Source organism: Corvus kubaryi, unplaced genomic scaffold (assembly GCF_017639235.1).
Source record: "Corvus kubaryi isolate FWS band 111438036 unplaced genomic scaffold, C.kubaryi_AGA036_p1.0 132, whole genome shotgun sequence".
Classification (NCBI taxonomy): Eukaryota; Metazoa; Chordata; class Aves; order Passeriformes; family Corvidae; genus Corvus; species Corvus kubaryi.
This window is the reverse complement of record NW_024580666.1, coordinates 2,578,185-2,591,233: the sequence shown is the minus strand read 5'-3', so window position 1 is coordinate 2,591,233 and position 13,049 is coordinate 2,578,185. Positions and strand designations below refer to the sequence as shown.

Genomic DNA, 13,049 nt, shown 5'->3' with positions numbered 1-13,049 from the left:
AGCAGAGTCTTAGAAATGCAAGCACATTGCACTAAGGCACAAAAAAATGCAGGCAGAGGTTAAACAGTTCAGTGTTGTTTAACACACATAAGTTAAATAAAAAGGCAGTTGCCTTACTGTGCAGGGGTATACTAATGCAGTATCTGCAGGGACTGAATTCCCCCAGGGCCCAGACAACATAAATATGCCTGTCACAGCTAAACAAGCTTTCTACAGCCATCCAAAGATGCCCTCTGATCAAAGTGCTACAGCAACCCTGGCTGCTGGTTTGGCCTCTACCTTTCCACTGAGACCACAAGAAAGCAAATGGGTGTTCTGCTTTGATAAACTGCTATGAACAGCACAGGCAAGATAGAGGAAGAAAAAAAATCAGACTGCAGCCTATCCTTAAAAGTTATGCAAGAAGAGAGGTACACGATGAGCTTTTCCCACAGCAAAGGTTCCAGCTACGATTGCAAAACCTCAGCAATCACACAGGGACTCTTCCATGAGGTCTCCTAGGGTCACTATTCACTCCAAAGTCAGCAGAAAGGTGGCATGGCAAGGGTTCTACTGTATTGCCACAACTGGCTGGCAGAGTTGTCTGGGCAAAGCCAGAATGCTGCAGCCATCACTCCCAGCACTGTCTGAATTTACAGACTGGAATGCCATGAGGATCCATGGCTGGCTGTGTCATGGCTCACTGGATGTGAGGATGGGCCCAACTTCCCATGTGGATCATTTCGGTTTCAGGACTAGGGCTCAGGTTTGAGCATTTATTTTTTCATGCTTGTCCCTCCCTCCCCCTTTCTTCCTAAACCTGAGTTTTCCACCTGGCAAAACAATGGCTCACTCCAAACTCAAGCCAGAGTGGGACCCAACATGCATAGAAAACATACCAGTATAAGGAGACCTTTCATAATAAATTGAGATAAGCTTAGATACAATATAGACCAGCGTACTTCTCTTTTAAACTACAGCATTTCTTTTTCTGAAAACCAACTAATCTTTATCTAAAACTCTCCAGTCATAGAAATTGACTGCAAACATTCGTAAAATTTATCTTCTTTGTTAACCTATGGTGTTTTATTTGGAATTAAAATGTAGCTATATTTTCAAGCCCATCTGGTGGAATTTGTTAGATTGAAGCAGATATGCCTCTGGTAACTGTAGCCTTATAGAAACCATGTGTGTTGTCTACACCAGTCACCTAGTGTCTATCTACAGACAGATATGCACTTCTAACACAGCAATCTATTCAAGAAGGACGTGGGGGCAGCCCTCTTTCCATTGACTATGAAGGAAACTTGGTCAACTTAGATTAAGGGTCTACACTTTACATACCAAACGTCATGTGAGACAAGTCCCTCTCCTCATCGAAGATTTGTTACCGAGTTCCTTTTACCATGTAGACCTTTCCCACAATCTTGTAAACTCATCATTTAATATTATTTTCACATAGATTGGAGGCTGTAATATATCAAGACTTATTTCTAACAGCCATTAAGCAACCAGAAGTGCAATTATTTTAAGAACTCTTGAGATTCATTTCCTTACACTCTTTATGACATTCATTCAAGGTTCGTGTTCTTTGTTTCCTCTTGCAATAATTTAAGAGACAAACCACTGCTGGGAACAGTACGTGTCCCTCCACCCCCTCCAGCTGACAAAAACTGCCAGAGTTCAAGAGAAATTTTGGAGAATGGGAGACGAAAAAAATTCACAAAATGCAATCACTACAGATATTGAGATTTATTGCTGATTTTCGCTTTTTGCAAAGCTGTCAAACTGCCACAGTTCCAGAAGGGGATTATCTCCTCAAGCCCCTTGGCCTCAGTCCCTGTACCAGTTCAGACAACTTGACTAGAGACCCGTGTGGCAGCTTGCCGCTTACAGAACAGTTGGAGGCAAAATCCGTCCTTCCAGATCCTGAATTTATGGCAGGATCTGGGCTCTGACATTGTTTGGTATGACCTGCTGTCTGCTTCAAACAAAAAAAACCACCAGGGGCATCCAGTGGGGAATGTTGCTTTTCCTGAGTTTAGTTCCCTGTGCAAGAAGCTGCTACTGAGTGGTTCTCACACAGAGCCATCAGTATGAGACAGTGCAGTTTTTCCTTTACAACATCAATCTGATATCATTTGTCTTGTGCTTTGAGGCAAAGGCTCCTTGCCATCTTTGCCAACTAAGCTGCTCCTTTACCAGCACTATTAATAGCATAGGTTTTTTTCTTAATTAAAAAAAAAAACCAGTAGATCCTTTTCCTCATGTTTGGTTGCACTTCTTCATTCCTGCTGCCACATTTTTTTCATGATAGCTCTAGGCTGCAAGTCAGCTCTTTTCCAGCTGCTGAGGTCTGGTTCCTCTTTATGTGCCTGTCCTTTCAGTGTAAACAAGCAATGCTTCTCCAACTCCACCAATCACAAGGCTGTAAACAAAGTATATCACAAATTTAGCATCAGGCAGATCCTTCTACTTGATACAAAAAAGATATTATTTTATCTAAACACATTTCAACCTAGAAACAGTAACCCAGGTGATTTTTTTCATTTGTCTTTAATGAAGAAATGCTGAAACCCAAAATATCTTATTTAAATGATCTCATCAGAAACTACCTTTCCTGTGTTTTAGGGCTGGTGGTATTCAGTGAAAATGCACAGAAAAAAATCTAAATAGAGAAGGTTGCCCCTAGTTACAAGAATAGCTGCTCACCCTTACACTAGTAAGAATAGGAAAGGAAGGCAAGAGAGTCTGAACCTCATTAGCTTTATGATTCCCTCTTGCATCTTCTGTTTGTGTTCTGTCCTGAAAACTTGCCACTTGACAACACCAGGAGGAGATGTAAAGCCTAGGTTTTGGGGACAAGGGAAATCTGGGAAAACCCTTTTGCGCTGGGGTGATCCCACTGGCATAGTGAGGCCAGTGGAAATTCCTGTCTTTGCCTCTCTTGGTGAAGAGCCTGGTGAAAGGAGCTGCCCCAGCCAAAAAGGCACATGGGCCCAAGCACTTCCTTCCTGTGCTGCTCATGGCACAGCAGTGGCACTAAGGCTGCTCCCCAAGACTCAGCCTAGGAGCAGGACTCTGAGTCAGGATGAATGGTTTTACAAAAACCTTCACTGAAATATGCCATCAACCCACTCAATGCATGCAACAGTTAATAATCCCTGGGTCTCCTCTGTTATCTCTCACAGCTGACAGGAGTATGGTAAGATGCCGACTTTTCTCCCCTTTTATAACAATGCAAAGCTAAGTGTACTGACCTTTCATCTTAGCCCCATGGCTTAATTAGCTTATGAAACAGAAAAGCTCCTTACTGAACTTTATAAACAAAACAAACTTCTGTTAAGTTCATGTCTAAGAGTACTCTTTTTTTTTTCCTTGAAAAAAAAAGCATGTAAAGCCGAAGGCTCCTTGGTCTAATAGCATTACATTCACTTAAGTCTTAGCTTTGGTGAGCTGTTTTAAAAACCACATAATCGCCCTTGTTCCAGAGAGGAAAAAAATTGTATAACAACAGCACAACATCTTGTAATTACACAGTAAACAGCCCTGGAAAGTAGGTGCTACAGACAGTCTGGGATAGTCCACTGGCGAGACAGAATAGCTTTGGTGTGGAATTACCAACAAGGAGCAAAAGGCTGAAAGCTTTTCAGAAAGATTTAAACCACTGAGTCTGGTCACCTGCAATCGGTAACAACTTCTGAGTGCTTTTTTTCTGGAGAGGGTAAACCCCCATGTCTTATTACAGCTCCAGTTATAAACACACCCTATGCATTAATTCCTTTGGAAGCTAAGGTTGGATAATACATTCTTTATCCTAAAGAAAAAAAAACAAAAACAAAACACTACATACAGAAGACCTAAACTCTAAAGAGCCTTAGAAATTGTTTTCCTGTTTCTACAGATGTGTTATTTTTCAATTTTTTAACAGAGACTTTAAAAAATAAACCTATTTCTGACATACCATTCTAAAAATTAGACTGGCAGTTATGTACAAAAGACAGTAAACTGCCCAGCCTTGTTCTGGAAAAAGATGCCTGCACCTAAACTGCTCTTTAATACCATATGTCTTACATCAGAGAAGAAGAATTCCTTTCTGAAGGATTTGAAATCTTGGGTATCCACATGACCATGCAGTCCAAATTACTAGGCAAAAGGAAACCATTGTTACATCTTCAAGATGAAGCAGAGCAAAAACCATGGCTAAATGCCAACCCTTGATTTTACCTTCAATTTACCATCTGGCAAATCCTCCAACTTCTGTTTATAGTGGGGTGACAGCTAACTGCATTTGCCCATCGTTCAAAAATTAACATATGATATTGTCCATGACCACACTGGAGTAACACTAAAATCCTCAGTGATTAATGTTCTCATGAGTGCTTTGCAGCTGCTATCATCCAACAAACTATTTCCAGAGCTTTGCTGATAAGCCAAGGCACTGCCAATGCACAAGCACTAACAGAATTAAAATTTAAAAAATAAATTAAAGAAATTGTTTTCTTTTTGAATTATGACAAAGTCTAACAGTGGCCCATGGGCTAAAGCAAATTTTTTTTTAAACATACAGGTGTGTTCATCATTTATAGAAGTTTCAGTCCATATAGGGCAGGCGGCATGTGTGCAACTATATGGGTCTGTGTGCTCACATTAACAAAGGTACACATTAATTTTTAGTGCATGTGTCAGTGAGTACAGAGATATAATCAAAGCCTAACTCTAGCACACACATGACAGACCTGCACAAACACATGTGAAACATGGTGAAGAGCAGCAAGTTAATGGCATAGACTAGGAGTGTTGGGGGTGCATTGATATTGGTTAAGTCTCTGACATGCACAGGCTGCATGTATTCCTAGAGCTAAAAAAATTACACAACTTACTTTAGCATTTGAGATTGACATGTGCCTAAAATACAGATAGGGATGCATATTCACACATAAGTAAATCGGGGCCAGTCTGAACTGGAGATTCTCCTTTCTCTAAGACTCTTATCACACCTGAAGAAAGGATATGCTAATTCCATTCAGTGAAGAGATTAATATTTAGGATGGCAATCAAACTGAAAGAATAACGAATCAAGTGGAGAAAAAGAAGCCTAAAGCTTTTCAAAAGTAAGTAGATTTTTATTTCCATTAACAAATCTGTCCTCAGAGACACATGCCTCACCCCATATTGAGATGTTATTCGCATGGTAGAAGCATTTAGGAGCATCAGCCATGCTCTGTGATTCCTTTTCACTGGGTGCTATATAAACATAGATCAAAATCACTTCCTTTCACCAAAGGAGTTTGCACTCCCATCCTTTATATTACTACCTAAAAAATTCATATTAGGTGATTTGTAATGTGTGGCCACGCATCACAAAATCCAGATACAGCTTTGGAAAAAGCTTATTATCATTATTTTTCTACTATTTTAATTTTATGCATTCACAGTGCACAGTATGTTAGGGAAATTTGAATGCACCCTTTTGGTTAAAAAGATGCTGTCAGCAAACCTTGACTCCTGTGTTTTACTTCCAGTTCTGTCACTAAATTGCAGCATGACTTTGAATGGGTCATTTATTTGCCTATTGGATCCATTTTCCTCGCTGTAAAATGTGCTGAGTGAATTGTGGTGAGGCTTTATGTCCAAAATGTCCATGTTCTCCCACAGAGGCAGAAGAAACACTCTTCTATTACTGTACTGCATCCATCACTGCACACCTGGTTCTCCTTACATGCAAAATAATACTGACAGCAATAGAACTTGACATTTAAAAGTATTTCCACATGAAGCACTGTGTGAAAATTCATCTTTACTGTTAAGGAAAAAGCTCATGTAGGCACTTACCAAGAAATTGTTAGTACATTGGCAGTCATGACAAAGAAGAACGGTGATAAACCAGCAGTGATAACCTGTTAAATTGAAAAGAAGGAAGAAACACTTTGTGAATTTGTGATATCACAAATGAAAACTTAAATACTTTTGCTGAAATTTAACTCCCATGCATGCAGTCATTCTTTTTTTTTTCAGTTGGAGAAGATAGTATGATAGTCACACATCACAGCTCGATTTTGACTCTGACAGAACCAAAGACACAGCAGAGGCAGGGCAGGGAAGCAGAGCAGGGGATCCCTTAGCACATATCCTAGCCAGCTTGGCCTAGAAGCCTGCTCGCTTTTACTTGCCCACAGCAGACTGGGGAGAGCAGTCGGACCCCAGGTTTGGAAAGCCTTGTATTTCTGAGGAGAACAAGAGCTTGAAATGTGTTTATAGGTGTAGAAAAACAAAAATTAGCAGGGTATAGGGTAAAGAAAAATATCACAACTTAAGTAGGTTTATATTACAAATCTCTCGTTACCCCCAGGTGTCCTGGGTAGAGAAGCTAGAGACAAATGACTTTATACTTTCCAAGTACTGATTCCAGAAGCAGCTAGATCCTGACATACAATGGTTTGTAACAGATCCCTGCCTCAGCAGCTATGGAGCTACCACATCTGCAGCCTGCGTGCAGTTTTGGATGTTTTGTTGCCAGATGGATAATGTAAAATGGAAAGAGTTCAAAGAACAGTGACAGAGTCATTAGATGGGGGGATTGATTTTCAGTCAACAGTTAGGATAAGCAATGCCTGTGGGAAAGGAAGACTTGGTAGTGGTTTACAAATACTTGGGAAACACAAGCACTGAGGAATGAAAGGAACTATTTAAGTTAATACAAAATTGCCCAAGGAAAAAGATGAAATTAAGAAACAAAACATTTAAACAATTATCAGCTAAGATTTCCTAATCATTGTTTGCCCAGTTGACTCCCAGGGGAGACAGCAGAAACTTCATTCTGTAATCTATTACTTGTTAAAGCATTACTACATGTGCAGTAGGGAAGCAAATGCCATTTCAGTGTAGATTCTGTGCACCAGAGCTTGGACTAAGAGTCAATACCTGCTACATTTTTTAAGGCCGCATGTTCAAAGGCAGGCTTTGAATCTGCCTGGAGTATAATCAGCGCAGGACCACAAGCAGCAGTGGCAGGTGAAGAAGAGAGGGTTGTGTGTCCTCTCTCCAGCCACACTCTGAGTTAGGTGGAGAGGGGACAACGATCTAAATGGAGCAGTGAGACCATGCAATGGCACAGGAGCAAAGGTGTTCAGTGGGGACTACACAAGGACTACCTCCTCTGGCCTCTTTAGGGATGTTTTCTACTTCAGGGAGATTCAGGCATGCAGGTGGCTTTTTTCTTCCTAGACATTACCGTAACTCACACCCTGACTGTTCTCCATGTGCCTATAGTCCAGGCACCTGACTGAGGAAATGAGGCAGGAGAAGGACTTGGTCCAGGCAGGATAACACACGACTGCAGAACCACTCCAGACCCATGCCATTCCTGCAACCAAATTTCTGCTACCAATACAACCACAGACACACTGATACAAACTTCATCTAACTTCAGTGTTTTCACACAGCTGCAGCAGTGTACCACAGAAGCAATGCTGTATAGTTCTAAGCCAACAGAAAAAGTGAGCTCCCACTCCTAGGGAAAATCAAAGATACATATCCTACCTCTACTCCTATAGTCTTGGATCTGTACATGTACACAAACATACAATTAAACATATATACCCAAAAGAGACTGACAGAGGACAAGGAAAAATCACAAACAGAGAGTTATGCTTCAAAATTCAAGATCATTTTGCAACTGTGCATGTTCAGTGGCATGTCTCATAGTCATTTGCAGCCAGAGAGAGCTGACACCTACTCCAAACAGTGGAAGTTAACCATTCAGGAGATGAATCTTTCATGCACTTTACCTAAAAACCAGCTGCGAGGCTGAATACCCACTAGCTCAAAAGCAGTGCTCTAAAATACATTTGCATCTTGTTCTAGTGGGCTGGATTCTCCCCTTACAAACTGTGCAGCAGATGCACTGACCTACAGGGAACCATTTCTCATTTACACTGGTGTGAATGCTTGTGGAATTTATTGTACTGAACTTATTTTAGGTTAATGTTAACTTATTACATAAAAATATACAATACCAATTACCGACCATGTAAACAGAAACTAATGAAGGATGTCAGCTGTGGTATGCACAGAGCATTCTTTTTTTAAGCTCTTCTCCTCAAAGAAACTGAAGTGCTGTATCTGAGAAGTGGCACAAGTTAAAGTTGTGTCACCCACTCCCTCGTAGAGATTCCTGTTTATTAGAAACTTGATAAGAGGCCAAGAGCAGAGAAACAGACATTTAAGAACCGTCCAAAAACAGGCCCTATCAGAAACAATACACCATTCTGTTTGAGATCATCCCAAACCTCTGCAAAAATGCAGGCTGTAGCCTTTTGGACTATTATAGCTGAACACTGTTGTATTTTTGAGAAATTATGTAAGAGTCTCTCAGTGCCAAAGACAAACAAAATGTGGGTTGGAAGAGCGCATGAAGTAAGTGTGTGTAAGGAAAGAAAAAACAAATCACAAACAAACTAAAAGGAAAACACGTTGCTAAAATGTCTACCTTTGATTGTTTGTCTAAAAGAAGAATATGTTTAAAAATGAAAAACAAGTTTTCAGAGAAGCTAACTATGTAATGTGTTCCAGGGGAAGAATCGAAATTCTAGGGACATAGTAGAGAAGGTAATTTTATTTAAGTACATTTCAGTATTATCTGAAGTGTTTAAAGTGCACATTTAGTTTGAAAAAAAACCCCACCTACACTGATGTTCTGAATGGCCTTTAAAAAAAACCAAACCAACAAAATAAAATCAAAACAAGCTAAGTGCAGTAATCTCCCTTTCTTCACTTTAAAGGTCACAGTTGTCCTCCTAGGCATTCAGATGCTTTAGTAAAGGGAATGAGCTTTCAAGACAAAAGAAAGCAAGTTAAAGGGCAAACTAAAGTTAATGATTTCCAAATATACTTTGATGCTGAATCTTTAAAACTAAGAGGTGGGAAAAAAATTTTTAATTAGCTATAATATGCCCATTTTGAACAAAGCTCCCCAAGATTTCGACAGACAGTCACTAATTCTATCAAATGATACAGGCTGGATGGTTGAACGCCAACTATTTTAGAAACAGCAATAGCTCAATGGACTCTGCCTACTTTTAAAGGAACTGTGACCAATCAGTATTATGAAAGCTACTTTAAAAACATTCAAACCCTGAAATTTTCTTACAAAATTCTGACATGGCTTTTCGTGATTAGGAAAAAATTCAAGTGTAGCATAACTTAACAAAATATTTCTGTGTGAGTTGAAATATTTCCTGAGAAATCATTTCAAATTCTTCCTTGAATGAAAAAACAAAACAAAACAAAACAAAACAAAACAACCTCCCCTTCGAGACGGTTACTTAAAATAAATCACTCTAAGTTTAATGTGTCATTCCATTGTACTGTGAAAACAAGACCCATTTTAAAGGAACACTTTATTAGCACCTATTTGCTGTTTCTGTAGTTCCAATCACTGAGTTATTCACAAGTAATTTTAAAAATTATCAAAAATCTTGGCATTTCAAATTGTGCTTCTTACCTCAACCAAAACCAGTTCTAGTTATTTACAATGTGCATCAGCATTGAAGGAAATAAAAGTATCCATGTACTGGGATGAGGTCTGAGGAGAGCGGGCTGATCTCCGTATAAGAGATTGGGCCTGAGTAGTCAGATAACAAAACACGTAAGTACTCTGGTATTCTTCACATAAATACTCTAGTACAAGGGCTGGACAAGAACCAGGAGAAAAAAACGGAGCAACTCAGCCAGTTAGAGGTTTCAAACTTACTGGTTACAGGAGATTCCCAAATTCACGTCTCCACATAAAAGGACGAAAACTTCAGTTGTCCCCATTATTCTGGGAACCAGAGACAGGCTCTGTAGTGGTTTGGTCCAAAATACTCATTACTTACTTATTTACCTTCTGTGAGATAAGAATTAGGAGAAAGCAAAGCAGGCACAAAACTTGAAAGAATATAAAGATGTTTATTAACAGACCTAAAAGAAAGGAAACAAAAGGGGGAAAAAAACCCCACACCTTCAGAACTCTTCTCCTCCCCCCAGCTTTCTCGCTTCTCCCACTGACAATGTAAAAAGACAACCCTTGAGATTTTCAGTCAGTTTACCACTTCTATAATAACCTCTTTTCAGTTCACTTAGGGAGAGGAGTCTCTCTTGCTCATGCTATGGAGACATCTCCACAAGAAGTTCTCTCATGGCTTCAGTATCACAACAAGACAGCCGCCTGGGATGGTTCTCTGCTTGCATGTGAGAGTCCCTTCCCTCAACTTGCAGCTTTTCCCACAACTGCTTTCGAGGGTCCAGTCTTGAGCTACTGGGGTACCATTTTAAGGTTGAGCTGTTCAAAAACAAAAGTTCTCTTTGCCCATCTCTGGGAGCATCTTCATCTCTAGAAATAGAGGCCCTCCCCCTTCCCTGGGAGCAACAAGGGTCCTCATCATCTTCATCTCTAGGAATCTCTCTGGGAGCATCTCTAGGAACAGAGGTCTTTCTCCTTCCGATTTGAAGCAAGAGTCCTCATCACTTCCATCTCTCCCTGTTCAAACTTCTCATCAAATTACAGCTGCTTCAGCATTTGCTTATTCCAGCACAGGTGCTTTTGCTCACAAGTACGGTTTGAACGCTCCATCCCCCGTGCTTTCATGAAATTACAACGGGTACTCTGATATATCATAGTCCATCACCACCATAGATTTACAACAGAATTTCAGCTCTTAAGCATCTCCTCTTTCTCCTCCCTCAGGTTTTCAGCTCTTCCTTCTTTACTTAATGTCAGCAGGCTTCATCTGTTCTGGAGGAAGCTTACAGCACTAAAAGGGTTAATCTCACCCGGGCCTTGCAGCTGGAATTTCGCTTATCGCTGTTGGTCACAGGATCTTTGCTGGACAGCGGGGCAGCTTCAGCTGAATCTTTGGCTGCACTGGAGGGGGGGTGGGATTGTGTAGAGCTGGGCCACGCCGTCTGCATGGAACAGGGCTGGGGGAGGCTGCGGGTGGAACAGGGCCACACGGCTCCAGGATGGCTGTGTCCCAGCCCAGGCCGAGCAGGGCCCAACCCGGGCCCGCGGGGCCCCATACCTGTCCCAAGGCTGGAAGCAAGACAGAGCTTTCCTGGGGTCTGTCCATTCTTAAATGTGGACCACAGAGGCAGTCAAAATTCTAAGTGGCTTAAAAAATTGTCAATATTCAAACTAGCCAGTTGATAAGTTCTGTCAGGTCATAGAGGAAGCCATAAGCACCTCTTTGCAAGAAAATCACTTTCGGAGCTATGCTTGCTAACCCATGACAGGCTCAGATGACATAACACGTTCCACACACTGCTTACATTGCCATTTACATTTAAGAAGCCCCTCTCAAGGACAACACAGCACCCAACTTGAGGATCCAAAGAGATTCATTCAATTCCAGATCATCAGTTTGCCCATTATCAGGCTGAATGACTGGCAACTAGAAAAACAACAGCATCCTTGAAGTGCTGGGTAACAGACCAAGATCCATAAAGCAGAAATATTCCAGCGTGTGGAAGAACTTGCTGCACAGTAGGGATAAATTCAGCACATACAATCACCTCTGCACAGGAAAAAAGGAGGCATAGGAAAAAATGTGCTCTGATGCGTCTCCTTTTTCTAAATCTGCTTTAGTGATTCCTGAGTGGAGGGAGACACAATTACCACTAGTTTTAAGGAGTTCTCAAGGAACTTTGATAGACAGACCACTGCACAACTCATGACATGAATGCTTTCCTCCTTTCTCCCCATAACATTACGGTCAGATAAAAAAAAGTTTCCAAAGAGAAAGTAAAATTTGTCTCATAAACGTTGCTTTAAGAAAATAGGGGGGAAATGGCATTTATTTTAGAATAAGAGATTAACTTAGTTTACAGATAACAAAATAAAAATAAAGACTGGAGAATTTCTTGCTGTAGACCTTAAGAACAGGCAAGATAACTATTGAGCCAGCTTCCCTAATAGGTGATTTTCTTGAACATATAACATCAGAAAACTCTGATAAGTCTGACATGTGGCTTGAAGACACAAGGAGATGGCATCCTAAGGGTTCCTGGTCCTTGACAAAGCAGGACTTTGGATCCTGGGAGATAGAGGAATGCGAAACTCTGCATTCTTTGCTGCCTTGCCTTCTCCACTGACCAGCTGTGGTTATACCGTAGCCTCCAGAGAGTCCAATATCAATCAGCTCAAACCAGACAGCACTGGCCAGACAAATGCATCATTCTTGACCAAGCTATCATGGACCCCTTTCATCCCTGACTTTACAATCACTTCAGAGAAAGATTTTCAAGCTACAGAAGCTGGCTGTAGATTTTGAGTATCTAGCATTTCTGAGTTGTTCAGGAACATGTTGTTTATATAGCCAAGAAAACAGATGAGGACATTTTCAAAATTTAGATTCTGATTTAATCTTCCTATCTGGAATGGAAAGATACGGTGGGGATTTAGTCCTGACATGACCATGATTTGTTAATATTACAACTGTAGTTGTACATTCCATATAAAACTATGTTTCCTCTGAAACTTTTAAACTGCTAAGAAGTTAAATATCATAGTTCTCACTGTGAACACAGAATACTTTACAAAAGTTTTCTTTAGTTTGTGTACGCAGAGCCAACTCTTGTAACTTCACTTCCCCAAACTGCCAAAACCCCTGTCTTTACAAAAAAGCGTATTTTTTCCAAAGAGAGTGTTTTGAAACAGCTTGTCAAGTTCACTCAGTGTTCAAAATAAATCATTCTATTTACCATTGGGTCATCTTCTCAAAACATCAGGAAAAAGATTCTGATGTACATAACCTTTTGTTTTCATTCTACTGTCAGAATTAAAGCAATATCAAGCTTTTTATAGGCATAATATTTGTTTTGTCCCTCTTCTGCATGGTTTAACCAGCTGCTAAGATAATCATCAAAAATTACCAGGGAAATGGATCATTGGTAGTGCCTCTGAAAACAGCTTCATCAAGATAATCCAGTACTACCAAAAAGATAAAAATTACAGCAGACCAATATCAGTAACAACATATACTTTTTTTTCTTGAGGGAGAGCCACTGAAATAATTTCCCAGATTTCAGAG

At 40.4% G+C, this 13,049-nt stretch overlaps 1 protein-coding gene across 3 annotated transcripts in view; it reads right to left on the bottom strand.

Annotated features, from left to right (window-relative positions):
- Positions 1 to 1,716: 1,716 nt before the first annotated feature.
- Positions 1,717 to 13,049, bottom strand: part of TMEM241 (transmembrane protein 241) — a 57,341-nt gene continuing 46,008 nt past the window's right edge. For all 3 annotated transcript variants that reach the window (XM_042029851.1, XM_042029862.1, XM_042029871.1), the window contains exons 14-15: positions 5,815 to 5,879; positions 1,717 to 2,407 (exon numbers count right to left, since the gene is read on the bottom strand). In XM_042029851.1, the coding sequence (XP_041885785.1) occupies positions 2,347 to 2,407; positions 5,815 to 5,879 (126 nt within the window). In that variant the 3' untranslated portion in view covers positions 1,717 to 2,346. The remainder of the gene's footprint in view (positions 2,408 to 5,814; positions 5,880 to 13,049) is intronic.